Source organism: Leuresthes tenuis, unplaced genomic scaffold (genome assembly GCF_036924035.1).
Source record: "Leuresthes tenuis unplaced genomic scaffold, fLeuTen1.0.hap1 SCAF_7, whole genome shotgun sequence".
Taxonomy (NCBI): Eukaryota; Metazoa; Chordata; class Actinopteri; order Atheriniformes; family Atherinopsidae; genus Leuresthes; species Leuresthes tenuis.
The window spans coordinates 13,303,459-13,330,636 of NW_027325361.1; the positions used below are offsets into that span (position 1 = coordinate 13,303,459).

The 27,178-nt window shown below is 39.5% G+C and overlaps 2 protein-coding genes across 4 annotated transcripts in view; both read right to left on the reverse strand.

The window, feature by feature from the left end:
* Positions 1–9,119, reverse strand: part of psmd1 (proteasome 26S subunit, non-ATPase 1) — a 32,395-nt gene extending 23,276 nt beyond the window's left edge. For all 3 annotated transcript variants that reach the window (XM_072389374.1, XM_072389372.1, XM_072389373.1), the window contains exons 1-16: positions 8,922–9,119; positions 8,070–8,113; positions 7,432–7,505; positions 6,844–7,013; positions 6,485–6,693; positions 6,040–6,183; positions 4,688–4,914; positions 4,252–4,312; positions 4,022–4,150; positions 3,820–3,908; positions 3,641–3,719; positions 3,366–3,539; positions 3,099–3,210; positions 2,696–2,892; positions 1,507–1,602; positions 1,052–1,116 (exon numbers count right to left, since the gene is read on the reverse strand). In XM_072389374.1, coding sequence (XP_072245475.1) covers positions 1,052–1,116; positions 1,507–1,602; positions 2,696–2,892; positions 3,099–3,210; positions 3,366–3,539; positions 3,641–3,719; positions 3,820–3,908; positions 4,022–4,150; positions 4,252–4,312; positions 4,688–4,914; positions 6,040–6,183; positions 6,485–6,693; positions 6,844–7,013; positions 7,432–7,505; positions 8,070–8,113; positions 8,922–8,937 — 1,886 coding nt within the window. In that variant the 5' untranslated portion in view covers positions 8,938–9,119. The remainder of the gene's footprint in view (positions 1–1,051; positions 1,117–1,506; positions 1,603–2,695; positions 2,893–3,098; positions 3,211–3,365; positions 3,540–3,640; positions 3,720–3,819; positions 3,909–4,021; positions 4,151–4,251; positions 4,313–4,687; positions 4,915–6,039; positions 6,184–6,484; positions 6,694–6,843; positions 7,014–7,431; positions 7,506–8,069; positions 8,114–8,921) is intronic.
* A 579-nt stretch (positions 9,120–9,698) lies between these two features.
* On the reverse strand, positions 9,699–12,672 carry LOC140311819 (uncharacterized). The gene is made up of 3 exons (XM_072389367.1): positions 11,819–12,672; positions 11,269–11,385; positions 9,699–10,872 (listed from the first exon to the last, which is right to left on the reverse strand). Exons 1-3 carry the CDS (start codon positions 12,546–12,548, stop codon positions 10,796–10,798), a joined length of 924 nt encoding a protein of 307 aa, XP_072245468.1. The 5' UTR covers positions 12,549–12,672; the 3' UTR covers positions 9,699–10,795.
* Between the last annotated feature and the right edge of the window lie 14,506 nt (positions 12,673–27,178).

The following is a 27,178-nucleotide window of genomic DNA, read 5'->3' on the forward strand; positions in this document are numbered from 1 at the left end:
GCTTCACTGTTGGTCTTTTCTTTTACTTTAGAAGGCAAATTTGTCCAAACCAAATTATCATTGTTACTAAAAAAAATGATGGCAGGTTCTGAGAAAAATTAATGAATGAATAAATCTGTGTAGATTTGAATGGGCAAAGTGGGAAAATGCAACGGATGTGTATCAGGCAGCAATTTCTTTTTTGTGCATTTATTTATAGTCGGCCTTTTTTTTTTGTATTTTCGGGAAGAACACAGAAGACATATTCAAGTTTATACTTTAAATCTAGCTTCAATCAGCTCTGCTGATTTATAATTAAAAGCAGAAACAAGATAGAGTTTTCCCATGTATGTTTGTCCACATGCAGGAGAAGCAGAGGGAGGCATTATCGAGCCATGTGGGTTAAAAAAGTGCAGACGATGTGAATTACACTGGTTCACAAGTCTTTCTAAATATAGGGTTTAACAAGCTGCCACTTGATCACACAGACTATCACAGCCTTTTTTGGGCTTAAACATGCACTCCCTGATATTTGTGCACTAGCTAGGTGGTCCATTAAAGCACGATTCAGTCTCTGATGGATAAATTCACAATAATGTAATCATGAAAAATCCCTACAAATAGCTGGGGTTGTGTGTGTGTGTGTGTGTGTGTGTGTGTGTGTGTGAGAGAGATAGCTAGGTGAAAATGACATTTTGCTCGTTCCATGAGGACCTGGAACATTCTCATGAATTTTTCTAAAAGCAATTTGCAATTTACAATGTCTAAGTTCCAAATTTGTGTGGTTCCACATTACACACACATACAAAATAAATAAAAAGGATGACAATAATAAAAACTCATTTAAAAAAACAAAACAAAAAAACACTATTTTGCCTCTGTAAAGAAAGTTATGACTCTGCTTTGTGCACAGGTAGAATTATACTAAGAACTGATCTGTTTGTTAGCTCGGATCAAAAAATCTGACTTTGTGTAAATAGATTAATTTTATCCTAAATCCTCACATTCAAAGCCTTTTCTAAATGTCAAAAACAGGCTACTCACAGCTCAAGGAATTACGTTTGGCTCCTACCTGAACAAGATGAAGCCAATGGACTCCACAGCAGCCCTTCTGACGTCATCATTCACGTCACTCACCTTAATTAAGATAAGCAAAGCAGTCTTATTATAGTTTCCTCATGGTTCAGTGCAATAGGGATAAACTGCATTATCAAACCCTCTCACACATCTAGCTTGCAGACAGCACCACCTACAGGACACCACGCTCATTCAAATTATTGAAACAAATAAACTTAGGCTGGCTTCAAGTGAAATGTCTCTCATAATGTATGCAGAATAATTTACGTAATCAAATAAGTTACTTCCAACAGAAACGTATTTTTGCAGTTCTAAAATAATTAGCATTAGTCATGAAGTCAGCTACAGTTGTGAAGTCTTGGATCCTGGAATTTGATTCACTACGGGCTTGATAAACCTGCCCTCTTTGCAGTGAAAGTGCTTTAAATATGGGCAAAAGGAAACACTCACAGCGACATGTAGCAGGCGTCGGATGGCCTTGTTGTTCCCAGAGCCGCAGTAGGCCATTCCTACGGTGTACATACCAGATCGTCGCAGGATGGGGTCCTATCGTAGACAGTGAAAGAAAACAGAGCTTTGAGGCAGGGTGTCTGGATGCGTCGCTAAAATCAACATGGGTTGAGCCATTTTCCAAATCTAGCCCTTGGAGGGAAACCTGGCACAGTAAAGAGGAAGAGCCTCACCTGTGACATGAAATAAACACAATCTGCTATTTTAAGAGTACTCAATAAATCAAACATCTGCAGACTGCAGCAGCAAACTTAATGAGAAGGAAGGTCCTTTAAAAGTCTTTTCATACTCTTGGCATTTCCCTCTCTTTGGGAAATTACCGTATTTTGCGCACTATAAGGCTCACCTGATTATAAAGCGCACCCTCAATTATGGGGTCCATTTCTGTACTTATCCCATACATAAGGCGCACCTGATTATAAGGCGTACATATTACCTAATGTTCTCTGATTTGTTTATCGCTGCCAGCACTATTACGTCCCTGTGTCAGCGGGAAATGGTCCGACGGTCGTTTTTACAACTTATAAACTGCACATCGGTCTGCATCACCCAACTCAGACTGAAGAACAGGCACTCACTGGGACATGGGCAAAAGCATTGATGACAAGATTCAATTGCTAAGTACCAGCTCGATACAATCTTCGCCCCATTCAGAGTGAATGGCTGGGATCCGCCTGACCCTGGATTGACACCGAACGCAAAGCAAGCGATGGAAGAGGCCAGTTGCCATTCATTTCCATTGTACGAGAGCGAAGAGGCGCGGCAAACGTGAACGTGTCGGTGAGCGGCGCGAAGGGAGAGCGGTGAGTGATGCGGAGGGGGCTTAATGCCCCGATGAATGCTCGGCGTTCCTCACGCTAAATTCAAAATGGCGGTATCTGTGACAGATTTTGGAATCCGGTGCACACATAAAGCACACCGGATTATAAGGCACACGTCCGTTTTTTTGTGAAACTTTAAGACTTTTAGGTGCACCTTATGGCACGGAAAATACGGTAATTAAGGTTGTTTAGTCTCAGATGTAATAAGTTAAAAACATAGGCGGCACCAATCTCTTTCGTTATTCTGAAGTCTATTCTGTGAAAAACATAGAGAAGGCCATTCGTGGAAAACTTGAGAACAGTCATACCTTGTCTCTGCAGAGGCTTTCAATGAGAGCATCAGCCTCTTCCATGCGTCCATACATGACCATGGCAATTCCCACTGCCAGGCCACGTAGGATCTTCTCGTGTTGCGTCTCCTGAGCATAACCCACCATGTCCTCGATCGCTTGAGCCGACTTGGAGCCCAGCATGACCAGACCCAGAGCCAAGCCTGCAGCTTCACCTGAGAAGTCACATTAAATTGTGAACACAGCTTGTTTTTCCTCACTAAGCCCGACAGAATGGCTATGCATGTCAGGATGTCCAAATACAAATGACGGATTTATCATTTTTGTTCTTATAGTATGTTTTGTAAACAAAAAAAAAACAGCCAAAAAAAGGACAGGCATCCTGAAACTTCTCTCATTAATAATCTTGTCAGGGGCCTACCAGTGACAGCATCATCCTGGTAAAGGTTTGACTTTAGTAGGTCATAAACATCCTGTCTGGCTGTGCCAAGTGCAGCCAAACCCAGACCGAGGGCACCACCGTGACGGACGATCTGTGAAAGAAAGAAAGAAAAACACACCGTCAGAGAGAAGACAAAGTAACTGACTCAGTGACTTAAACTAGCGGCTGGTCTCTAACGAAACCTATATGCAGAGGAATTGGTATTGGACAAGAAATGTCCAGTAACTAGAAATATAAATCACTCACATCATTGCTGGCATTCTTGAGTTGACTGAGCAGGTAGTCAATAATGTCCCCACCGTGGTTGGCATGAATAAGTCCCAGCGCATACAGGCCTCCTCCTTCCTGGTAGGCGGAGCCAGGGGAGGTGTCTTTGGGCAGGTAAGTGGCCATTAGCTGGAGCGCTTCTTTCTCATGACCCTGAAAAACAAAATGGCACGTGAAACTTGAAACAATCCAGACTAAAAAGTTTGTTTTGTCAGAATTTGTGTTGCATTACGCATACAGTGAAATTATTTTACCTTATGGATGACACCAAGGCTTGCTGTGGCTGTGAATTTTGCCCAGTTGGTAGCTCTTGCTAGCCATTCTAGGTTTTCTCTGAAAGAACAAGAAAAAAAAAAAAAAAAAACTTTGGTCAAAATCACAAGGAGAATGTTCGTTTCAAAATCCCTGTGCATTTTAGGCAGAGTCCTCTTACCTGAGGAACTGATCACTCGTGGTTCCTGTGTGCATGAAAGAATTGGCTATAACCGTGGCTGTGTGACACACCGAGTTTCGGACCGCGTCCTGCAGCACAGAGCGGGAAAGAAAAATTGCTCATGATGACCACAGAACATTTGATAATGACCGTTTACCAATTGCTGTTTGTGAACATATTCATCTACTTCTCAACCAATCACCTTTGTGTTTTTAAGAATCATTAGATCTGTGTTGTTATTTCGGATTAGGAACTGCAGGTGCAGCTCGATGGCCATCTCCCCACTAAGGATCTTTACCAACTTGGCGTTCTGGTCTTTAGGCTCGTCCTTCTACAAAACGTCGGAGAGGAAACATGATGACGACAACTACATCAACGCTGCTCTACTCAGACGATTAAAAAAGGCTGCAGTACAAAGTCTGAGTCCCATACCGTTTCCGTTGCCTTTCCAGCAGGGGAGCTGCCGGCCTTGTCGTCTGTCTCCATTGCATCACTGTAACACACAGAAAAACACAACCGCGTTCTTTCTGCACCAGTGACTCTCAAGCAAAGTTTATTCTAATTAACAGCCTCAGATCTACTGTTCATTGGGTAAAAAGGGCCAAAAATCTACAAATAAACAAGAGTTTACTTAAACTGAATATTTCCCTTGCGTGCTAAAACAAATGCTTATTCTGACACTGAATAATCTCAACTTGAACTGTGACCTTTTTCCCAGATTAACAAACAAAGCCTTTTCTTGCAATGTAATTAGGTTTAATCTACTTGCAGAAAAAATAAACAAAAGCCTTCTGAAGATGAACCAAAACATGAATCAGGCTGGAGCCTGGGTAGAAGTTGTGTTGCTATTTTCTACATCCCCTCCTACCCGTCTTTGTCTGGTGTGGGGACAGTGCCTGTATTTGTAGAACCTGGCACCGCTGGGATAGGAGTTCCAACGGTGTGCAGGTTCTGAATGACAGTGGAGAGGAACTGCTGGCTGGCGCTCTCGTAGAGGTCAAAGCAGATCTGATAGGCCATCAGCAGGTTGTCCTCCTTTACCAGCTTCTCCAGAATATCACTCACAGCCTGCGGGTCGTCCAAGAATATCAGGCACTGGAGTGGGAGAAAATTGGAGAGCGATATCAGGCTCCGGCAGATGAGAAAATATATAAAATCGGTGTATTTAGGGCAACAATCGTGCACAATACAAATCAGTACACACAACTACTATACAACAGAAAACATACAAATACTACGACATCAAAAGATGACCCCAAAGGAAATTAATATGGAAAGCAGATAATGTTTCAGTTTTTTCATTTATTAAAAACTTTGAGCAGATCATCAATATCTCCCTTAAAAAGCTAAATTTTCTTCCATCTGAACAGTTTCAGACAATTAAAATTTGAAAAACAGAACAGATCAATTTGTTTGACAAAGCAGATGCACAACTGTGCCTTAGCTTAGAAGTTTCAGCATATATACGTATGTATGAAGTGAAACATATTTAATAATTTGTTTTTCATGAAGTAGAAAAAGAGAAACAAAAACATCTAGTTTGGTCCTTTTACAAAAAAAATTATACTACCGACACCATGTTTCCCAGATGGGATCTGGTTCTTATACAGGAATACAAGGTTTTCATTCCTCTGATCATAATGCTATTCCTTTAAACTAAATATTTTGGTCTCGACCGACAGACTGTTTAGATAACTGAAGATGGGATGTAATGTTCTGTCTGGAGATCAGAGGCTTTCTTCTCGCTGCCCTGCCATGCACAGTTATTTGGTAAAACAACCACTTTTTAAAACTTCTGTGTCATGATTTATCTCTACAATCATCTTGTGAAGTTCAGACTTTGTTCGAAAGGCTCTTTAAAGAAAACAGGCCACACAATCAAAGTAGATTATGACCACATCAACTGAAAACACCTTGATTTACTTTCACCTTGAAATGAACCGTTACTCCTAGTGGATCATAATATCTGATACGAAATTAAAAAAAATATAACATTGTAGCATTTTCCTTGATAAATAGATGATCATATATGATAACTAAAAGACTAAATATGACATTTTTGTCTTATTTTTTTAAACAGTGTTCTCTTATAGACTTTTCTGACTTGCATGATGTTGATGGTTTTGGTCATCTTTGTTCAGAAATATAGACAGCTTAAGGGAGGGAGCCTCATATCTGGGAGATGAAACATAAAAAAAGCTTGCACAATGTTGTGGTTACCTGGCAGACGTTGATGAAATCAGGCTTCTCCAAGTTCATGTAGAGTTTGACCAGCACCCGCAGCACTTCATTACGAAACTTCTTGTTCTGCATCAGGGACATACAAACCTTCAAGCTGTAGGCAAGGAGGCCACTGACATCAGTCTATATAGGAGGGAAAGAAATAATCGAGAATTATTGACCAAATTTTACGAAAAGGACAAAATAATTACAATGAACAACAGCAATCAAAACACTAGCTTGTTTTTCAGTTTTTTTTTTTTAATATGAGAATTCTATAAAAATTATGCACTCTGAAATAAGTCAATGTCACCCAAAATAAGTTTAGCGATCACTGCAAACTATCATAACAATTCTTGCAAGACTTAGAGCTATTCAGCAAAAGATTCATATTTCAAACCAATCCTTTGTTAAGCATATAAATGAATGACAAGTGTCAGCATACTGATTCCAAGATGGTTTTCTCAAATATGTCCAGACGTCTGGTCTCCAGGGCGATGCCAATGGCCTGCTTGTACTTGTGATCATCTAGGCAACGCAGGAACATCTTATTGACAATTCCCTCGAGACGGGGGTCGATGACTTTCTTTTCCTCATCCTCTGGAAGCTCAGCGTTCTCCACTCGCAGCTTTGTGTAGTGGTCGATGCATTTGGCTGCAGCAGAGAACGGGATACATCAACTTCTGAATCAAACCATTTGGTTTAAGTAAATATCCATTTCATTTTCCCCAGGTCCACAGAAAACCAGCTAAATGATGCAAAACAACAGCATTCAAACAACATTATCTTTATTTCATTCCTTACCAATGATGGTCTCCACATATTCGGAGTCATCTGTGACACTGAAGAGATCTCCGGCACCAAGAGCATAGTTTAGAGATTCCTCAAAGGCTCCAAGATGGTAGAAAACCTTTGAGGCCACCAGGGCAGCAAATGCTCTGCTCCGAAAAGTCTCATCCTCATACAGGACCTCGCTGTGAGTAGACAAGAGATGGTTACATAGGACTGAAAAGCAGCTTTTGGAGGACGTATCTGTGTGTCACTACTGAATGTAAATAGTTAAAATTGAGGTAATTTTCCACATTTAATAAAAATAAATAAAATAATAATTCTAGTAAATCTGGTTAGGGGCCAAATTCACAAAAAAATGCTGCTTAATCATACCAGCTGGTAAAATATGCAGAACAGGAAATTGAAATTGTGAAGCAACATCACACTGACCAGTAGCATTTCATCTAGTGTGTAAGTACCGTCCTGAATCCTTTGTGTTAAATCAATGCTTTGCACTACTACAAATACTGAAACTAAAACAACCATCATCTTAGGTTAATGCAGCTTTATCGTGCATTTCTACATCAGTTATGATTTCCAAGATCATCGAGCAGCACTTACATTTTATCTACAGATCCTGAAATCTCAGCCCAGAAGTCATTTACAACGGAGTCGAGCTTATGCAGAGCAAATTCCTGCAAGTGAGACAAAAGTAAGGCGAACACATTTATTTACAGACATTTAAAATATTTTTGGGGTAACTTCGGTCATAGTGCATACTTCAAAATAGTTGATCATCTACACTTAAGGCCCATGTTGAAGATGCAGCCGGTACTAAGTTCCAACTTCTATGTAACTATTCAAGCCTCTGACGGATGTGGACAAGAAGTACTTAAAATGATGACGATTTGAATATCACTTTGGTAATCTAGACGAGTCTACAAACTCTTGTTTTCTTGTTCCATAAAGTACTGGAGCACAAACGTATGAGTCAAAGATAAATAAAGCCATTTATTTGCTGCCATACAATAATTGCCTGCATCATAGTGCCATGACAGGCAGCGTTTAGTTATTAATTAGTTTTACCGTAATGGTTTGCCTTAGGTATATCATAGATGCCCAAGTCACTAACAGTCGCTCCTTATCAAAGACATCATGAGTCAGTGTCTGAACATTTGTGTGAATTTTACATTATTTGGAAAACATACTTTCACATCTTCACACATCTGCCCTAGCACAACTGTGCAATTAATTCTTACCTTGAGCTGTGGCTCCTCTTCATCAAGGAGTGAAATGATCCCCGCTTTGAAAAAAAAAAAAAAAGAAAAAAAAAAGAGACATAGGCTTGTTAAATTCATAAAAATAATCTAAGACAGGAAAATATAATAATAATAATAATAATAATAATAATACCGAACACAATATGTATGTCGCATACAGTATATGATGTTTTTCCCCATTAATGCTTGTATTTTTAGGAAAACTTTAGATAGGATTTAGTAAGAATAGATCACTTTTATCCCCCTCTTAACTTACATTAGCCAGTACAGTATAAGCAATCATATCGACAAGAAGGTATGTGCCAGGTGCTAGGAACTACAAGTTTACCTACTCAAAGGGATTGTCAAAAATTCAGAGATTTAAAAAAAAAAAAAACATTTAATATTTAAATCGACTTAAAAACAAACTCATTGTGATAACAAAGCGAAAGGAAATAATAACAAAAAATGCAAATGTTTTTAGCAAGAATTCCAGGTCAACTATAAAATAGTTGTTCATGTTTGGGTATCATTTCCAAGATACAAAACAATCAGAGTAGTCAGGATCCTGTACACAGCATTGATGACTAATAGCTAGTACAGGAGTCTTAGCACTGCTAGAACTATAACTTAATTTAAACTCCAATATTTACGCTCTACATAATTACAACAGCATTTTATTTACAACAAGCGCATATAGTTAGGCTAAACATAGTCGGCATATAATATTTGCCTTCAACGGCAGACAGACAACTGCTAAACTCTACATGCTACCTCTGTGTGACTCAGCTAAATCAATGGCAGCTAGCTAAACTTGCGGCTACCAAAATAAAGACATTTTCCATGGCTCACCGGCAGATGTTATCATGCTTGGTTCTTTAGTCCCTCCTCAGCCCCACGATCTTGATTCGACGGTGGAATTCCGCACGATTTCTGGAGAGTTAACGAAAGTAAAAAATCTATCGTATATGTAATAAATGCTCAGTAGTCGAACCAAACGCAGCCGTTGCTAATTTCTTTTTCTTCAATGCCGCACGTCCCTTTCTAAAGGACCTGCAACTTGGCTAACCTTTTTTGCGCCTGATTATAAAACCACACAGGAACATAATATTCATCGTGTTATTACCATTTGAAGCATTATGTATCAGCATCATCATACAGTGCATTTAAGACTCTGGACAGATCTAAAATCAATTGTTATATTACATTATTATTATATTATAATATTTTATCTCAACGTAAGTGGTTTGTGAACCGGCATTTCCTCAGAAGCCTATCATGAAACTGTTCTTTTTCATGAAATGCTATTTGTCTATGATGAAATGTCTACCAATATTATAAAATTTCTGATTTCTGAAGAGAGAGTTCTTTATGGGATCTTTTATGTACAGTTATGTATAGTTTGCTTAAATTGTCTTTCTTTCTTTTAGCTAAAAAAAGTAGTGCTATTTCTTATAAACATGATAACAAAGGCACCTATCTCATGAAGAATTTCCTATTGTTTTTTTTAGAAATAGATTTTGTGCAGTGTTTATTTCCATCAGGCATCTGATTTTCCAAATGTTTTTTCTTCTGTCTGATGAAAGAAAAGCATTTTTTTTTCTTTTTTAAAAAAAACAAAGCCACGTAGTCACTGAAGTTTAGATGTGTTTATTGGTATAAATGGAAAGATCAGTAACTTACATAAATACTTTAATGTTCTGCTTTACCAACTGGCAAGCATGCCTGGTCATCCCCTAGCACTTGTTTTAGGTATGTATTGCAGAAAGTTTCATATTTTGATCCTTTAACCAAGAGGTGATATCTTAATCCATTGTAATGAAACGTGGATTCTTATTACCTTTTATCTAAGGAAATGAAAAAAAAAAACCCAAAGAAACATTTTTTTTCCTTTGCTTTTTTTATATGAGTGCATTTAATAGTTTAAAAATTACAGAGCTGCTAATGCTATCAACAGTCTTTATCTAAGGCACAAAGCGCTAATAAATCAAAATAGAAATATGAAAATATATATATAACTTTTTGAGACAATTAAACAGGAAAACCCTTTAAAAGATGTTATCGTTCCAGTTTTCTATGCAGCAGGTAGAGCTTCTTTAGAACAGACCTCAGATATAGTACAACAGAAAAAAATATATACCCTATGAATTGAAAACAACACTGCTTGGGCATTGAAGCTGTATTTTTACAATCAGGTAAAGGTAATAAAGCTCAGTTCACCTTAAGGCCTCTGTAACGTCAGCTGATATTGTGCTTCAGTGGCTACCTGATAAATGTTAATTAAAATGAGCATAAACCAGCTAATGCAGAGTGAACTTGGAGTTCTGCTGTTGACCTTTTTTCCACTTATGTGCTTGATTATGCACATTTTAAACTATCAAGTGTTACAATAATGCAGTGTCAGTGTCTAATAAGTCAACATACAAATTTCTATCTGACAGAAATCTGTCCAAAGGAAATGATAAACTTGGATGTTGAACTGATGCCAGATACACAGATGCCAAAACAATGTACAGGGCAGTATGTCAAGCAGGAACTGTCAGGATGGAAAACGTGTTGTCACAGAGGTGGGATTTCAAGCACCAAGAAGCTGTGTAATATGCAGTAAGGCTCTGTTATACCAGGAAGCCAACTTTTCCATTCACAGTGAAAACATGACAATCCACAGTGATAGTCCAGCAGCCAGTGATGTGTTCCAACAGCAATCAGTAGTGCTCTCCAACGGCTCATCCATTCACATGAGGTTCAGCTGACAAGATGCTGGTTTTCAGGGGAATTCCTTCCTCTACGCTTCCAGCTTCGCCTGAAATATTTGAAATGTTGATTTAGAGTAAAACTAAGGTTAATTACATTGATACAGCATTAGACAATTTGAAATAAGCAGCTTTGTTTGCATTTAAGAAGTATGAATTCCCACCCCCCCCCCTTTTTTTGTTTCTTTTGGCTATGATCAAAAATATAAAGTACAGCGCTGCGTGAAATGACCAAAAGAAGCCACTGAAGGGGGGCTATATTTGCTTTTGTCTGCGTCTGTTAGCCATGTTAACCAACATAAACGCAGGACAATCCTGAATAATATAAGCTTGTGTCAATGGGTAAAAAGGAAGGACATAAAAAAAGAATAGAAAAAAGAAACTGTCCTATGGGAAAGGAAATGCTCCAGCTCTGTCAGGGTGAACTTTGGGGGGGTTTCTGCTACCTTTTTGCCTGCAGTTTGAAGATGTGTTGTTGTTTTGGCCTCTGGCTGTTCTTCTCTGAGGCCTGAACCAACATTGGAATGGCCACAAAGATGTGTTCCCTCTATCCCCGGTATTATCTGAAAGGCAATAATAAGCATTTAACAATTTGGCAGCTTATCTAAGCGCCTGGTTTAATGAAAGCCCCCTTTGTGCGGTGGCCTTTGCAGCCATGTCTGGGTAGAAAAAAAATGTAAGCAAAAATGTGCAGTCTTGTGAATGTCACAGACTGACCTACATGACACTGAGCACCACAGCTCGTTACCAGATATTCATGCGGGGACGTTCACTGCCGCTCATTAGTGAGTTTTCAATGACCTTGCCATTTGTAAAGATTAACCATGAGCTCAGTATAATACTTAATGATCCCATGACAAATTGATATATCAGGTTTTAAACTTCATACTGACAAATGTGCACTGCAGACGTGCATGTGTGAGAAAGCAAAAATACTCAATTTCTACAAACTATTTCTCTCATATTTTGATTAAAACAACTTCAGTGTTATTACACCTGTTATTTGAGATGCGTAAACGACTTTGCAGGTATTTTTCTTGATGCTGAGCACCGTGGACTCTGTCTTTGGGATGAAGGAGCCGACCCATATAGTCTCTGGTGAATGTCTATGAAATACTGAGCGCATCAGACACTCAAGCACTTGAGCACACTGACGCGTTTCGGCGCTCTCCTCAGACGCGCGTATTAATCCAACCAGAGCCGGTCGGGAGATTGAGGCACGTTTCGTTCGCGCCTTTACGTCCTTCAAGATCTCTTTTAGGCACACCACGTTTGAACTTTGGCAGATAAATGCCTGTCTGAAGATGAAGATGACGACAGGAGACTCTATCTTTCGCTTCGTGCTGTAAATATTGACGTTCCTCTTTGCTGTTATCCGAGCGTTGAGCGCTGGCTGCTCCTCATTCCCTCTGTCCACTTTCGAAACCGTATCCTTGGATGTCACGGGCAAAGGTATGTCTTTGCTTTTTTCGGTCTCAGTCATGCAGAGATGTTCACCTGCTACGTCGCTTTGAGGGGAGCCTCGGGGCTGCCCTTTAACGATCGCAGGCTTGCTGTTGTGAAACATGTCACGAATGAACTCTTGCAATATTCCAACGTCATCTCCGTCCACCTCTATACTCTTGCAGGCATCACTGACCAGATAAATCCTCTCTTTACCGCCAATCTGCGCAACAAGCTTTTGAAATTCCCTGTCCTCCTCGGTTAGAATTTCCGATTCTGCCATTTTTGCGCAGTCAGGGCTGCTCGGATCTGCTTTAATTACCACAAGATATTAAAGCTTTCAAACCTTCCTCCGCGCCTGTGAAGAGAAGCTTCGTCACGCTCACTGAAAAAACCATTAGGGAGGGTGAGGGTGAAGACCACGTGTTTCTATTGGTTTATCTATTTAGTGGGTGGAGCTAATCGCCAATAACGGTTTGCAACAGGGTTGTTCGAAGGTGATGAAGTTAATCTTTAATAGATAGCTAAACACTAAGTATTTATTTAGGAATACTTTGACATTCATTCTTTAAGAAGATTATAACATTAATAATAAAGACTGAAAGAAAAAGGTGTACAGTTCTGTTTACATAAATATCTTGGAAATAATTCAAAGTTGTGAGATGCTGGTGGATGATCAAATCTCAAGGAAGTCACTCTCTTCATTCCCACTATTCGCATGGAAAAGAGTCCTGACTCCTCTCCAGTGCTGAAGATTTCCGACTTTCAAAGAAAAAAGGAGAAGAAAAGAAGACATGAGAACCTTGAGGACAAATACAAGGACTTTAACCTCCTTTTTGTTACAATAGCCTCTGCTGTGTTTCACTTCGCTGTAAGATCAAAAAGCCGTTCACCCTGAAACCCTAATCATCAAAAGTCTGCTGAGTTCTCCAGACTTAAATCCTTTAATCCACTCATACCAGATTTGTTATTAAAAGGTGCTGCAAGTTTGAAATACCACTGCGTTCCTTTACTGATTTCAAAATAAAACTGCTGAAGTGGTTGTGTCTTTGTGTGTTTTTCATCATTGTTTGCTGATGATTAAACAACAAATAGTAAAGTCAGCACAAAACCAATACACAGGTTCCAGCCAGTGACCTTTAGACTGGCTGAGCATTGATTAGTTGGGTGGTGTGCAAGTTGTTTGGCATTTCTTCAAAAAAAAAAAAAAAAAAGTCAGACTCATGCTTCATCATGTTGACATAATCTAACTGTAGAGGACACTTCAGTTTCCGAAGTCACCGATCAAATGTCTGATGTGTGCAATTAACTATGTTAATTAGACAGAGTTTTTGGTTGGATTGCTTTGATTTTACAGCCTTGATTATATTCTACACATGTTAAAGTGTTCCGACACTGTTCGTGTAATGCATCCACGGAGACTCAAGCGAACTGTAAAAGAAAAGTAAAGTTAAACAGGCTAAAAGTAAATCCTCTTTATCATTCTTTATAAGTTACGCCAACTGTTCTATGGATTCACATGTTTGTTCTGACTTCTCAAGATTCTACGTTGTACATGTCAGAAGTTACATACACTGACATACTCAGTGTATGGAAATATTAGGTTTTCAATACTTTCTTTCCAAACCATGCACCTTAAATTCAAACTAGAGTTTGTAGATACCCAGACAGACAAACAAAAAAGTCTTCTAGTTGAAAACTTTATGCATGATGACTACTTCAAAGGTCAGGGCTTCACTTCTATACTGTTGTAAATACACATTCTCCATCTATAACACAGTCAGTGCAAGAGTTTTAGGTTGCATTTCACTTACTGCATACTATACAGAATTAACAAAGTTTGCAGTTGTGTCACATTTTTATGTGACGTGATCATTATCTAATCATCACGGGGCCTTTCTGTGTGGAGTTTGCATGTTCTCCCCATGTATGTGTGGGTTCTCTACAGGTACTCCAGCTTCCTCCCACCATCCAGAAACATGCATGTTAGGTGAATTGGTGTCTCTAAAATTGTGTGTGTGTGCTGCTGTTTGTCTTTGTGTGGACTGGTGATCTGTCCAAGGTGTACCCCGCCTCTCATCCAATGACAGCTGGGATAGGCTCCAGCCCCGCCCACGACCCGACCGATGGATTAAGTATAGAAAATGGATGGTTAATTGAGTGGAAGGGTACAGTTATATTGTTCTAAGACAAGTATAACCAAGACAACACTGGTGGAAGCCTCCTTTTCGCCTGTAATTGTTGACTGTGGTCATTAGAATATTCCTTCATTTTACACAGCCTTGATTCAGAGGTCCATGCATCCTTGTGTATCATTAAAATTGCAAAGCCTCTTACTCATCACTGTATTGTCTGTGACTTGGTGTGTCATTGATGGCTTGCAGACAAAAGCACGGATATAGTTTTTCCATAAAGCAATGGTGGCTAAAGTTAGAATTTTGAATGAATTTTGGGGAGGCTGTTTTTCTTGAAAAGTCACAGATATTTTACATGATGATGTGTGTTTAATGTTCATTTTTATGTACTGAATATATGCTGATTGTAATTTCATGATAACTTTCTAATATACATTTGATCTTGCTTGTTTCCTTAGTCTCTCCTGAAAAAGAGCTTTATATGTCAAGGGACCAACTGGTTAAATAAACAGTAAATTGAATTGACATATATATATTAAAATCAAATGTACATGTCAAACAATATCTGCCCTGAGTAAGAGCAGTTGAAAGGAAACCAATGAAAGCTCTCAACAAAACATCCCTGAAAGTCAGTTATTCTTCTGTCAACCTGTGTTTGAAGATTTTATCCGGCTTCAGGGTCTGTCACTCCATGACAGATAAACAATGTAAACTTAAAATCATACAGCCAGCAGTTTTACTAGATATAAGTTTAGTTCTTAAGTGTGGTTGCAAAGGGAACCAAACCACAAAAATGTAGAGGCAGGTTCAGCTCAGTTTATCTTCAACTGAGACTAAATTTGTTCATGTTGGGAGGAACTGAGTAAGGAGACGAGGCACAGTTTTCACAACCTGGGATTTTACTCTGATATCAGTTGCTTGAGAGAGGAGAGGTGAGTGGCAGTCAGAGTCTTCACAGAGTCTACAGCATTAGCAGAGCCTAACACAGAGCTTTTTGTTCTCCTGGTGTTATATTCTGTCACATTTGTGTCATGTGGAATCTGCAGTGGCGCCAACAGCAATATGGACACACCAGAAAAAGGAAAACAAAAACATTTATTTGGAAATCTTTTGATTTTAAAACTGTTACTGTTACTTTAAAACTGAAAAGTTTAAGGTGGGATAAAGGAGCTGCTGCAGTGCATCAATATTAATTTGACATATTTTCCCTTTAAGGGAGGTTAAGAGAAACACTGATGACCTGTGTTGGAGAGATGATGACCTGATGACCTAGATGCAGTTCCTCTCCAGAAAGAACCTGAAACACATTGATTGATTCACTTTCAATAAGATGAATACCTCAGAGATATGAGAACTGGATATGACATGGTGGAAACATTACTGATGTCAATTTTTAAACTTCACATGAGAAGAAAAAAAACACACTGATGTGAAGAAAAGTAGGAAGCTACTTCACTAACTTCTTGGGGACAGAAACTGCTTATGAATTTCCATAAAAAAGAGACATGTTAGCATGGCTTGGCCATAAACTGCTGTTTGAATGGCAGTTATGATGTTTGTCTTAAAGTAGCTTTACCTGTTGTACCCAGAACAATAATATATTTTACATTTTGGCTTTTCTCCTCAGATCACTCTCATCATAAGAGGAAAATTTAAAAAAATAGCTGATGCACACAGAGCAAGAAAAGGAAAATGTTTCCTGATAATTTCCTGACATAATTGAAAACAAGTCAAACACATTTGAAAGGCAGTGTGTGCAAGACTGGCCAAGAAAATCTCAGAAGCCTTTTTTCAAGTACAAATGAATAAAAATCCACAAAACAAGAAATACAGAAACGGCTCACGAGGTGTCGTATAAAGGAGTTGTTGTTGAGGACAGACCGGTAAATTAGCCAGGCCTTTGATTGAAACACTATTCCTGTTTATTTCTTTTTGTTCAACTTGAAAAACAAAGATAATCTTGTTTCAACTAAAGAACAGTGGCTTTAAATGTATGCGTTTTGGATATCAGTTAAATTTTTATTCACTTAACTCCCAATGTCAGTTTTGACCTTTAGTGCCCAAACACACATCTCTGTAGCTCTTTCCTATAAAAATGCTTCTAATGATAAGTACCTACCAGCAAATATGGTTCCAAAAAGAAGTAAAAACAGCCATCCCTGCAGAGCTGTTTCTCATAGTGAACACAAAAACAAACAAAGCACTGGAAAGGTGTTTCTGGGAAGACATATTATAATGTCCCAGTTTTAAACAGCACATAATAGAACAGACTGAGAATAGTGGGTGTTACATTTCAGACAGGTTCTCACAAGTCGTATGATGTAGAGAAGTATTGTTACCTTATTGGAAAAAAAAGTTACTCTGGAATATTAAAAATGAAAAAGTCTGCATCAAAATTAGGGCTAGTGCTGTCAGTAGTTATATGTTAACATTCCTAGCAGTATATTTCTTCTTAAAGTCAGAAAAAAAATTCAATTTAGTTACAGTAACAGTAATGCACTTATTAAACATGATTAATGTAAAACAGTATTAACAATAGTGAGTGATGCTGAAGCAACACCAGCAGCTTGGCTTCCTATTACTGATATGAGGGCTTCATTATCAAAAATTTTAAGCAACGTACAGGCCATGAGTCATGGATGAGGAGGGATAAATCACACGGGTGTGTGTGCGTAAATACAGAGAAAAAAAGAACATGCTTGTGAACTTTGAAACATAAAAAGTGTGTCAGTGAAAGACGATAGTGGTGGATGATTGCAGGATCGTTTCCAGATAAAGACAAACCCTTTCACAACAAGCCAAGTGCAAAACATTCTTAAAGCAGTGGTTTTATCATTATCCAAGTTCACTATAAAGTTAAGATTTAATGAGAGCAAACAAGCATAAAACAACATCTATAAATCACTTGGAGACGTTAATTGCATGGCCATGCCTGGTTTCCAGTGTCTCTGGTGTTTACTGATTACGTGTCAGATGGCAGCATAAGACAGATGAACTTGGAAGTTTAAAGCAATGTGCTGTCTCAATAGATTTGGGAAGTATAGGAAATGAGTGTAAATAGACAACGACCCAAAACAAACTGTGAAAGCCATCTTTTACTATTTAGGATCGGTTGAGTCACTCACCTGATCTTAACCATGGAACCAGATCGGCTACGTTTCACTGAACAAATAACAACTTGAAAGAGCTGCAATAAAGGCCTGGCATATCATCACAGGGAGGGATAACCAATCTTAGGGCCATGTTAAAGTCAAGAGGCTTCTGACTTCAAGCAGTCACTGCCTGCAAAGAATTACTGACAAAGTGTAAACTGATCTTTTTTATGGTTATTTAGATTAGTCAAAATATATCAGATAGAGAGTTGTTCGAAGTAACTAAAAGAACCTGCTCTTTAAGCCCAAATTAATTGTAATGAAACTTTAATAAAAAATGTGTTGTGGTGAACAGTTAAAAAAAGTTATGTTGATTTTGAAGCTAGTTATCATGGGGCACATTTTAGTTGCTTTACTGTGCAACCCATAACGGTAAATAATCATCTATTGGATTACAAATATATTGGTTAAAGTTAAAGTTAACCTACACTCCATCACTGATTATTTGGATTGAACTGTACATGCATTCGTGTATGCAAAAGAAGTGTAGCACAGAGGCAGGCGATAAAAACGAATGGGTTATATCTTTGAAAAAAATTAACAGTTCAAAGAGATGTAAAAGAGCAAATCTCTACCTGAGCCTTGTAAAAACAATACAAGTTATCAGATATGATCTCTGAAAGTAAAAACATAGTTTATCTGAATCCAGTTCTGTCTTTCATTTCAGACATTTTTAAATGCACTAATTGCAAGCAAATAGTAAGATTCTATATAATGAATGTACTGCTCACCTCTGAGACTCTTTGCATATAATGCCGAAATGTACAATATTGTGGATGTTTGCCTGAATTTCCTGCTCATAACATTCTGTTAATCAGTCAACTTAGTGGAGTGGATGGATTCAAAGGTCTGGACTCAGGCAAGACAGATGTGGTTAATGCTTAGAAATGTATGCAATTCTAAGGTTCATCCACAAGAGGGCACTCTTGAATTTTGGAGCGGATATTTTATTCCTCGAAAACACTGGTATTATCCAAACTGTTCATTGGTAAATTTGAATCAGCAATTACATGAAGATCTGTACAACTCCAGCTGAAATTCTGTAATATTTTAGTAATCTGAGTGCTTAGCTGTATGTATTTCTACATGCTAGAATAAATTACATATTTAGGATAAATGCTGCTCATGGTAACAACTGAGTGAAAGTGTTTGATATAAAGATTTTATAACAAGCAAAGGCATACTTTCTGAGCATCAAACCAAGGTATTACAGGCCATAAAGAGACCAGAACCCAAACCAACAAATGTGTTGGTTAAGACATACCAGCATTTCACTGTGGATGACTTGAAGATATTCCTACTTATGAATCCAAGGCAGACATTTGTGGCAGCAAATGGAAGTGAGAGAATCATAAAACAGTGTATCAAGATGCAGCACTAATTTTTTCAGATGAACACTGCACCTTTTGGGTTCCCTCTTTGTGGAAAAAGAGTCATATTTCAGCTAGATAATGAACCCCAGCGCACCTCGTGGCTTTTATGAGAACAGTTTGAATACCAAAGAGGACAAATGAATGCTGACTGTCTGGGATCTTCCTTAAGTCACCTGATCTCAACCCTACTGAGCAAATGGATGCCTTTGAAGATGGAGAAAGCCAGACATTCTTGGCATCCATAGAAGCTCTTGGTTTCAACAAAACTTGTGGAGTGCATGCTGCTTAAGTGTTGCAGTTAATAATGCAAAAGGGAGGCAAACATGTATGTTGTCTATATATAGCACAAATTCTGAAATTCATGGAAAATCTTTGTAGATTCAACCTGTAAGTTAAATTGTTAATCTGATATTAATGCATGAAATTAAAAAGTTTGGGTTAAATTATTTTCTAATGCAAAGTAGAGGGATAATCAGTCACTTTGAATCTTTTAATTGTAGATTAGAAAATTTAAGTTTTGCCCCATTTCGTGATGTTAAGGTAAATTAAGCTGCATAATGAATACTATTGATGTCAATTCATTTGTCTCTATTAACAATGTATGCACATTTTAACTGTAAAAATAAAGGTTCGAGATACAGCAACACGCATTTCCACACTTTGTTCTCATTTCCGATGCACTACTGTTTTTGTTGTAAACTGTCAACATACATTAAATATATGAATTGTCTATATAAAGGTAGGCTTGCATAAGATTCAGTGCAAACAACAGTAAGAGGTAAGCGCCATCTTTTCCAATTTCATCAGCATAAGGAGCAGTTACAGAAACGTTTTCAGATGACAGGACTAAATAGGACTAAATACATCAAGTTTACCCACTAGATGGTAGTGTTTCTCTGTTTAAAGTAGAGTAGCTTACACCAAAGAATCAAACACCAAATCTTAGCGAATACAACATTTTTATATATATGTGGACGTATATAAACACAGCACACTCTGTTTAATGAATGGCAGAGTGGGGCAGAAATATTGACACACAACATATTAAAACAAGACTGGTTCCTTTTCTGGAAGGAATAATGAATATGAGAAAAATTGTCTCAGAGTCTGGTCCAACTCATCTTGTTTGTGGTGTCATTACTATAGTGTGACACATAACTCTAAGGGAACATCCTGGGTGGGTGTGAGGACACCACAGCACCATCTGTTAACGCTTTGGGACATGCTTTAGCTGGTTAAGCTGTTGATTTGTACACTGATCATCAGACAGGATTCAAGCCACACAGACGTCACTGATTCCCCCTCAAAAGATGCTCCTCAATTTAATGGTCTACCTTGTGTGTCAGTGACATGTCTGCAGGCTGACGCTGTGAATGTTGTGGCTCTTTTGTGGATCTTCAGGTATGCAAAAAGTTGTTGGCAGTGAGGCTGCCCAAAATTCTATGGTGGGGTTATATATGTCAAGTGCACTTGTATGTACGTTACCTGGGCCTCTTGAAAGCGTCAGTAACTTCAGAAGTACCCTAACTACGGGGATGAATGACCAAAGAAAACGTGCACACACACGCACACACACACACGCACACACACGAGAGCAGTGAAAACAAAGGACTGAAACAGTGTGAATGATTAAAAAAACAAACTAACTAAACAACTGGTGAAGTATCTCCAAACCATCTAGCTTAATTAACAAGGCCAAAAAAGAATATTCATTAGCTATAATATTCTGGCCTGTCAGACGGCACAAACTAGGTTCTGTGATGAAATCCCTTAATGAACTCGGGGACATTTTGAAAACCATTTGTCTGTACTGAAAAGTAGTTTATCAGGCAAAAATTTAAATAAAGAAGTGAAATCATTTAATGTAGTGGCATACATGCCCTTTGCCATGTGGGTATGCACTTGACATCTACCCACCACTACTATCTAAATGTACACAAAGTGGAAAACACAAACACTCACACACACACACACGCACACACACACACACACCCGCACACAGTGTAAGTGGTCATTGTGTTAACAGTTAAGTTGTGGTTGCAGACGTCCACAGATCTCTGGAGCAATGTTAAACAAAAAGAAAAGACAAAAGAGAGAGAAAGCACAAGTGTCCTTCAGGAGTCTTGCTACTCGCCCAACCTTTCTCTTGGGTTGAGACACTCACAAAGCAAAACAAACAATCCACTGTAAGCAACTTTTCCAGCCCAGCGGGCCTGGACACAGACAACTTTTCCAAAGAGAAACAAGGGGTTGGGGGCGGGGACACAGATGGTTACACCTTGAATACGTCAGACTAAATCCACAATGCGTGAAAGGTCAGGGGTCACCAGAGATGACAAGTTCCACAGACCCAATGATGTGGCATAACTGCAGAATTTGGAAAGGCCCTGTTATATCCTCATTTGTAAGTCACTTTGGATAAAAGCGACTTACAAATGCATAAACATGAACATAAGTGCTGTCTGGAGTAAACTACGTGGTGCCTGTTTCAGAACTCCATCCATCCATCCATCCATCCATCAATCCATCCATCCATCCATCCATTTTCTATACCCACTTAATCTGTTGGTCAGGTCGCGGGGGGGCTGGAGCGGTCATTGGGCGAGAGGCAGGCTACAACCTGGACAGGTCGTCAGTCCATCACAGGGCCACAAAGAGAGAAATGAGACAAACAACCACACACACTCACACTCACTCCTAAGGACAATTTTCTGTTTCAGAACTGAAACACAAAATAATCCTAGAGAGGATGTTAAAAGAGAGAGGGAAAAATAGTCACAAATGTGAACTGTACGTAAGAGGTTTATAAGATTTCAGTAATGATTAGTTAATAACATCATCCGTTAAACCTAATGTAATAATGTCAATGTAAATGTCAGCCTATTTGCAAACTGTTTTCAGTGTTTAATTTAACCAGACTAACCATCAGGATAAGAATCTGGATTCTTGAGTGAAATGAATTTTGCTGAATAAACTGAAAAATGTCAACAAAATGTCTCTTATTTATCTCTGATTGCTGTTTGAGAACAGATCAAGAAGAAAAGGTATTCATTTTACAATCTGCCTTCTTTCGTCAATCAAATGTGAAATTTAATATGGTGCATAAGTGGAAACCTTTTCTTTTTCCACGAGTCATCTGCTGTCAGCTGTCACTCTGATTTTAGGGCTAAAATTTGATAATAAGAAATATAAACTTTGAAAAAATCCTACAAAGAGACTGTCTGTGTTTTGTAACGAGCTTACATCTACAGTGCAGTCATGAAATGTTTCCATGATCTTCCAACATCTTGTTGTCAAAGTAACAGCCTTGTCTGAAAATGTTGCAATCTTAAAAGTTTTTAAAGCACACAACGTCAGAGGGCCTTCAGCTGTGTGGTGGTGTTTTATAATGCAAATCTCTCTGACAAAAAGACCAGGATTTGAATTGCAGGCCTTGGTCGCATTAATGGAATTATCTCTTCTGAACTCCAGGCACGAATTCACATAAAGTAAAGCAACAGAGAGAAATAAGAAAAGGCAGTGACCATGGGCAACCTTCTTGTTTGCAAAAAAATATTTCACTGGTCACTTCTTGCTTTTATTCTGGGTGAAATCACTTCATGAAACACTGTAAAAGTAATATACCGAGGGAGAACTATTGATCGTAGACGGGGCCAGTTGCACAAGTCCTCAGCTGCTTGGCTTCAAGTCAACTAACAACCCACAGAAAGTGAAAGGAAGTAGGGAAAACATGCAGCAACATTGCTAATTCACCAATTACTACCTCTAATTGCTGCCTCCTGAGGAGAGGTTAAGGAGACAAGTCAGTGCCTCCCTGGGTGCTGCTGACTGGCTCTGCCAAAATGTCATCCATCCTGAAGCCTAATCAAGTTATCATATCACCAAACCTCCATCAGGGGCCCCGTGGTTGACACTCCCAAAGAGACACCTGGAGAGGGACAACACATTTTGAGCAGCAGGATACTAGAGAAGGGCGGCCATGAAGGCTCCCTGCAGGTTCTGATGGAGCTCCCTTCTGGCATGACACTCTTAACTAGACACTCCAGCCCTGCAGCCCTGTACATACCCTGGATGCCGGCATGGGATGAGGAGGGTGTAGAATGCACAGAAGGGCTGCTCACAATTGTGGAGGGGGAATACAATGTGGCATCTTGCAGAGTTTAGAGGGGAGAGTGGTGACTGTGGCCCCCCGAGGTGTCAGTGGACAGAGGTCAGGTTTTAAGAGCAGGGCCAGCCTCGCCTAGGGAGTGGGTTAATGTACTGTTAATCTGGGGTCAGAGATGCCCCTTCACACTCATACATCAAAACTGACAGCATTAAACATTGATGACTACTAGCACCAGTCTTTCCTGTCATAAAGGCTGGACATTGATGCTTTATTGCTGAATCACTACCTCTGACGGCAGCGATGTTTCCAGTTCTCCAAACAATGGAGAGCTACTGAGAGGGATGAGAATAAAGTCAGTAAACACGGCAGCAATGCAATATGTCATAAAAGTTCAATATAATTACCCACTGACATGAAAGAAGGGATTTTGTTTAATTTTCAATAATAGTAATTTCACAAGCAGAGTTAACCCAAAGTGATTGCGGAGCAGACTGGTTTTACACTGAGAAAGCTGTTGCGGTCCAGCAGGGATCAAACTAAATAAAAACAGAAGCTCAACTTTATATAATCACTGTTGTAGGGAACAAAATGAGTCATCTACAGTTACTAAGATCCATTGTTCTTTTTTTATGATTTCACAGGAATCAAACTTTCCCAAGCAAAGTTATTTCAGCTAATTATATCATTATATATCATATATTAGCTACAGAAGTGTATGATATTCATAAAAGCTGGGACTGCATTATTTGAAAAGTTATACCCAGCCACAGACATTAAAAAATGAGTTGAAGATGACAATTTTTAGGGGCTGAAATATCATGTATATTTAATTAATGGGCAAAGCTGGAGTTTGATGTAATGACAGAGCACAGATACATGTGAGCAAGCATTCCTTAAATCCACATGGATTTCAAAATATGTCGATATGGGTTATATCTGACTGAGCACACTCTCTACAAGCATTCTTACTTGCATATCCACACATTCACCATCACACAGTCACCTGCACCTTTATCATTCTCACCCGTATCAACAATGCGGATAGTTGAGATGCAATCAAAAGGTTTTTGTTTTGAGTCTGTGATAAGATTTTTATCCTGCTTAAGTGCTGAGATGTGGCCTGGTAAATTGCAGAGAAGAGCCTCTGACCTGTTTTGCTTGTTGTTTCTTGTCATGGGCTCATTAATTGAATTACCTATTCATCGACAAGAGGAGAGTGTACTGAATTAGTCTCTCCGCTTTGCTACCTCTCAATCTTAAGAGTTTTCTTTGTAGCGCAATGACTGGATGGTATTGTTTGCGACTGTGTCTCTAGGAGCATGTGTGAGTGGAAGGGGAAGACAGGGTAGGGCAGGTATGGAGCAGCCCACGGGTGCGGGGGGGATAACCCTTGACCCTGTTCTGGAGAGGGACTCGGGTCTATCCAGCAACACAATACTTCTAGCATACAGCTCCCAGTGGCTGCCTGCTGCTACCCACAATGAAGCCCTTTGCCGGGGTCTCTCTGGGCAGAAAGGCCCCCTGGAGCGCAGGCTGCCACCCGGAGGTCTTTCACCACTATTCCCCCTCTCTACCTCCGGCCGTCGCCTAGAAAGAGAGGAAAAACTCAATAACAGAGAAGATACAAGGGAAACAATGGTCTTTAAAGGGCATCTTAACCCGCAACAAACACAGTCAACATCTGTGGGGAGGGGATGGATAGATGGGAGCTGTGTCCGCCACGGACAGAAAAGGGCCATTCCTTGTGAGCAGTCACACTGAAAGGGCTACAGTGTTTTTTTGTTGTGCATGAGAGGGATTGGGTCTCTGTCTCTTTTCAGCACCAGCTGAACCGCACTGTGCTGTGGGTGAAGCAATTTTGTCTCGCTGGAGAGCCGGGGCAAAAGATGAAGCAAAGCCTTGAGAGCAGGGCCTTTCTTCCCATGGCCCGCTCTTTTGGAGGGGTGAAAAAGATTATTGTCGAACACTTCGGGTAAAAAAACGCATCAAAGTCGGCAGGGAGCGTGGCCCGGATTGAGGAAGCAAAGGGTTGATGTTACAAGGAGGGAATGAACATGGACACATGTAGCGTGTAGCATGTGTGTGCGCGAAGGCCACACACCAGTTCAGACGCAGCTCAGACGCGTGGGAGTGTATTGGATTCTCATGGGCTGGGAAAAGACACTGTCCCTCTCTCTGCTCCTCTGTCTCATTCCCTCTCAAGCGTGTGGTCTCCTCTCATGTGAACACACTGCCAGCATAAAGGATCTCTTCATCTCTCTTTTTGGGCTCTCTTTTGCATCCTGATGTGAAAAGGTTTCATTCACTGAAGCCCTGCAGTCCAACTCCCACTCTTCCCAATTTATCAGTTACTGCCAATTGGACCTAACTGGGAACTTGTGGGAATCCAGGTGCTTATCATTAATGCTGCCTCTTTGTGGTTTGTGAGGATACGCTGGAGGAACTATGTGTCATGTTCCTGCATGTCTGCAAGGGTTTTGCCAAACCATGCTTCCCCTCAGTATACAGCACCCAGACACACACGCCCACACATGCAGTTACATATAGACAGGCCTGCGGTGAGGCTTCTGCTGAGCCAAAATGTCCAGCAGCACATAAACTTAAAAAATCTTTGCAGTGTATAAGACACACTGCCAATGCATCATAATCCACAAGTCTCATACCTCTTCCTCTCCACTAACATGTGTTTTTGGTCAGCTTATAACAATATTATGATATCATCAACTGCTTTTAACTTCTCTTGGATAAGCATATAGTTTCACATCTAAATGTAAGAGTGCATAGCATTTGAAAACCATCAAAGAAAATGGGCTAATGACAAACAAAGACATACTGTGGCTCACTGTATTATCTGATATCTGACTCCTGCGGAAAACCCACATCCTGAAAACTCACAGCCGCAACAAATGTATAACCCGGTCTAGACTTCCTGTTCAAAGTTTCAGAAGTGACACAAATAGACACTTTTATGCTAGGATCAAAGCACAAGTTTTGTGGATGTCTGAGCAGACAGAGAGAGCTTATGTTTGCTTTGGACACAGCATCTTCAGCTTTGGATGACTCTTCACTGCGTAAATTGTTAATCAAAAACATAATTGCTTAAAATTGATGTGAATACACATCAGACAGCACTAAATGTCTTCATTTCACATGTTCACTCTCATGCACTTGAGATGGTATCGAATTCAAAAAATTTTACTGATTCTTAAATAGCATTATATTGCCGGTACAATCCTTATCTATGTCACTTATATTACCTTAATAGAGAAAAATGTTATTCGAGAACAGGAATGCTGCACGGATAACCAGGGCAATACTCTCAGGTGGGTATGTGATGTTGCATGCTTTAGTATCTGGTTTTACAACATACCTATAGTGAAGATTGAGAAAGTACTACTTTATTCTTTAACTATTTACACTGAAAAAAAGATCAGAGCAGATACATATTGGATTGAAAAAAATGGAACAGGTTTTTATATGTTTTATGACAGGCACACACACATGAGCAACACAGTTATTTCCTGTTTCATAGATTATGAGAACGTGGACACTCTACAAAGAGAAATGCTTGTAAAAGAAAACACTTTCCATGAGGTTTGCCATCCCCCTAGGGAACTGCAGGGGGTTGGAGGTTGAATACCAGCAGGTAGTGTACTCAGCTTCTCAGTGAACCAGTTGGTAATGTTCATTAGCACACCTGGGGAGAGAGTAGGGCACATGAATGCAAGGTGCACCTTTGTTCTGTAACATTGTGCCACAAGAGGTCTAGTAACATTAGATATGGCTGACCTGAGGTGAATGATGTCTTCAGAGTTGGAAAGGGAGCCCCACATTTGGTGGAAGGGGAGGGGTGGGAGAAGGAGAAACTGCACACTTCAAACTGATAATCTCTTGTATTCCTTCCCCCTTGGTGCTGCTTATTTCCAGCACACCGCCCCCTTTCCATCCTCTCATTGGTTAAGCTACTTAAGGCCAAATTACAATTATTGTTTGTGGAGGTCACCCTCCCCATTGTTCCTACCATCACAGTTGGACAAAGTTTACCCCTAATACTCATACTCAATTTGAACAGCATCAACAGTGTTTCATTAATATGACTCACTGGGAACTTTTTGTTGTTCACAGAAGTAGGAGAACACTAAAAA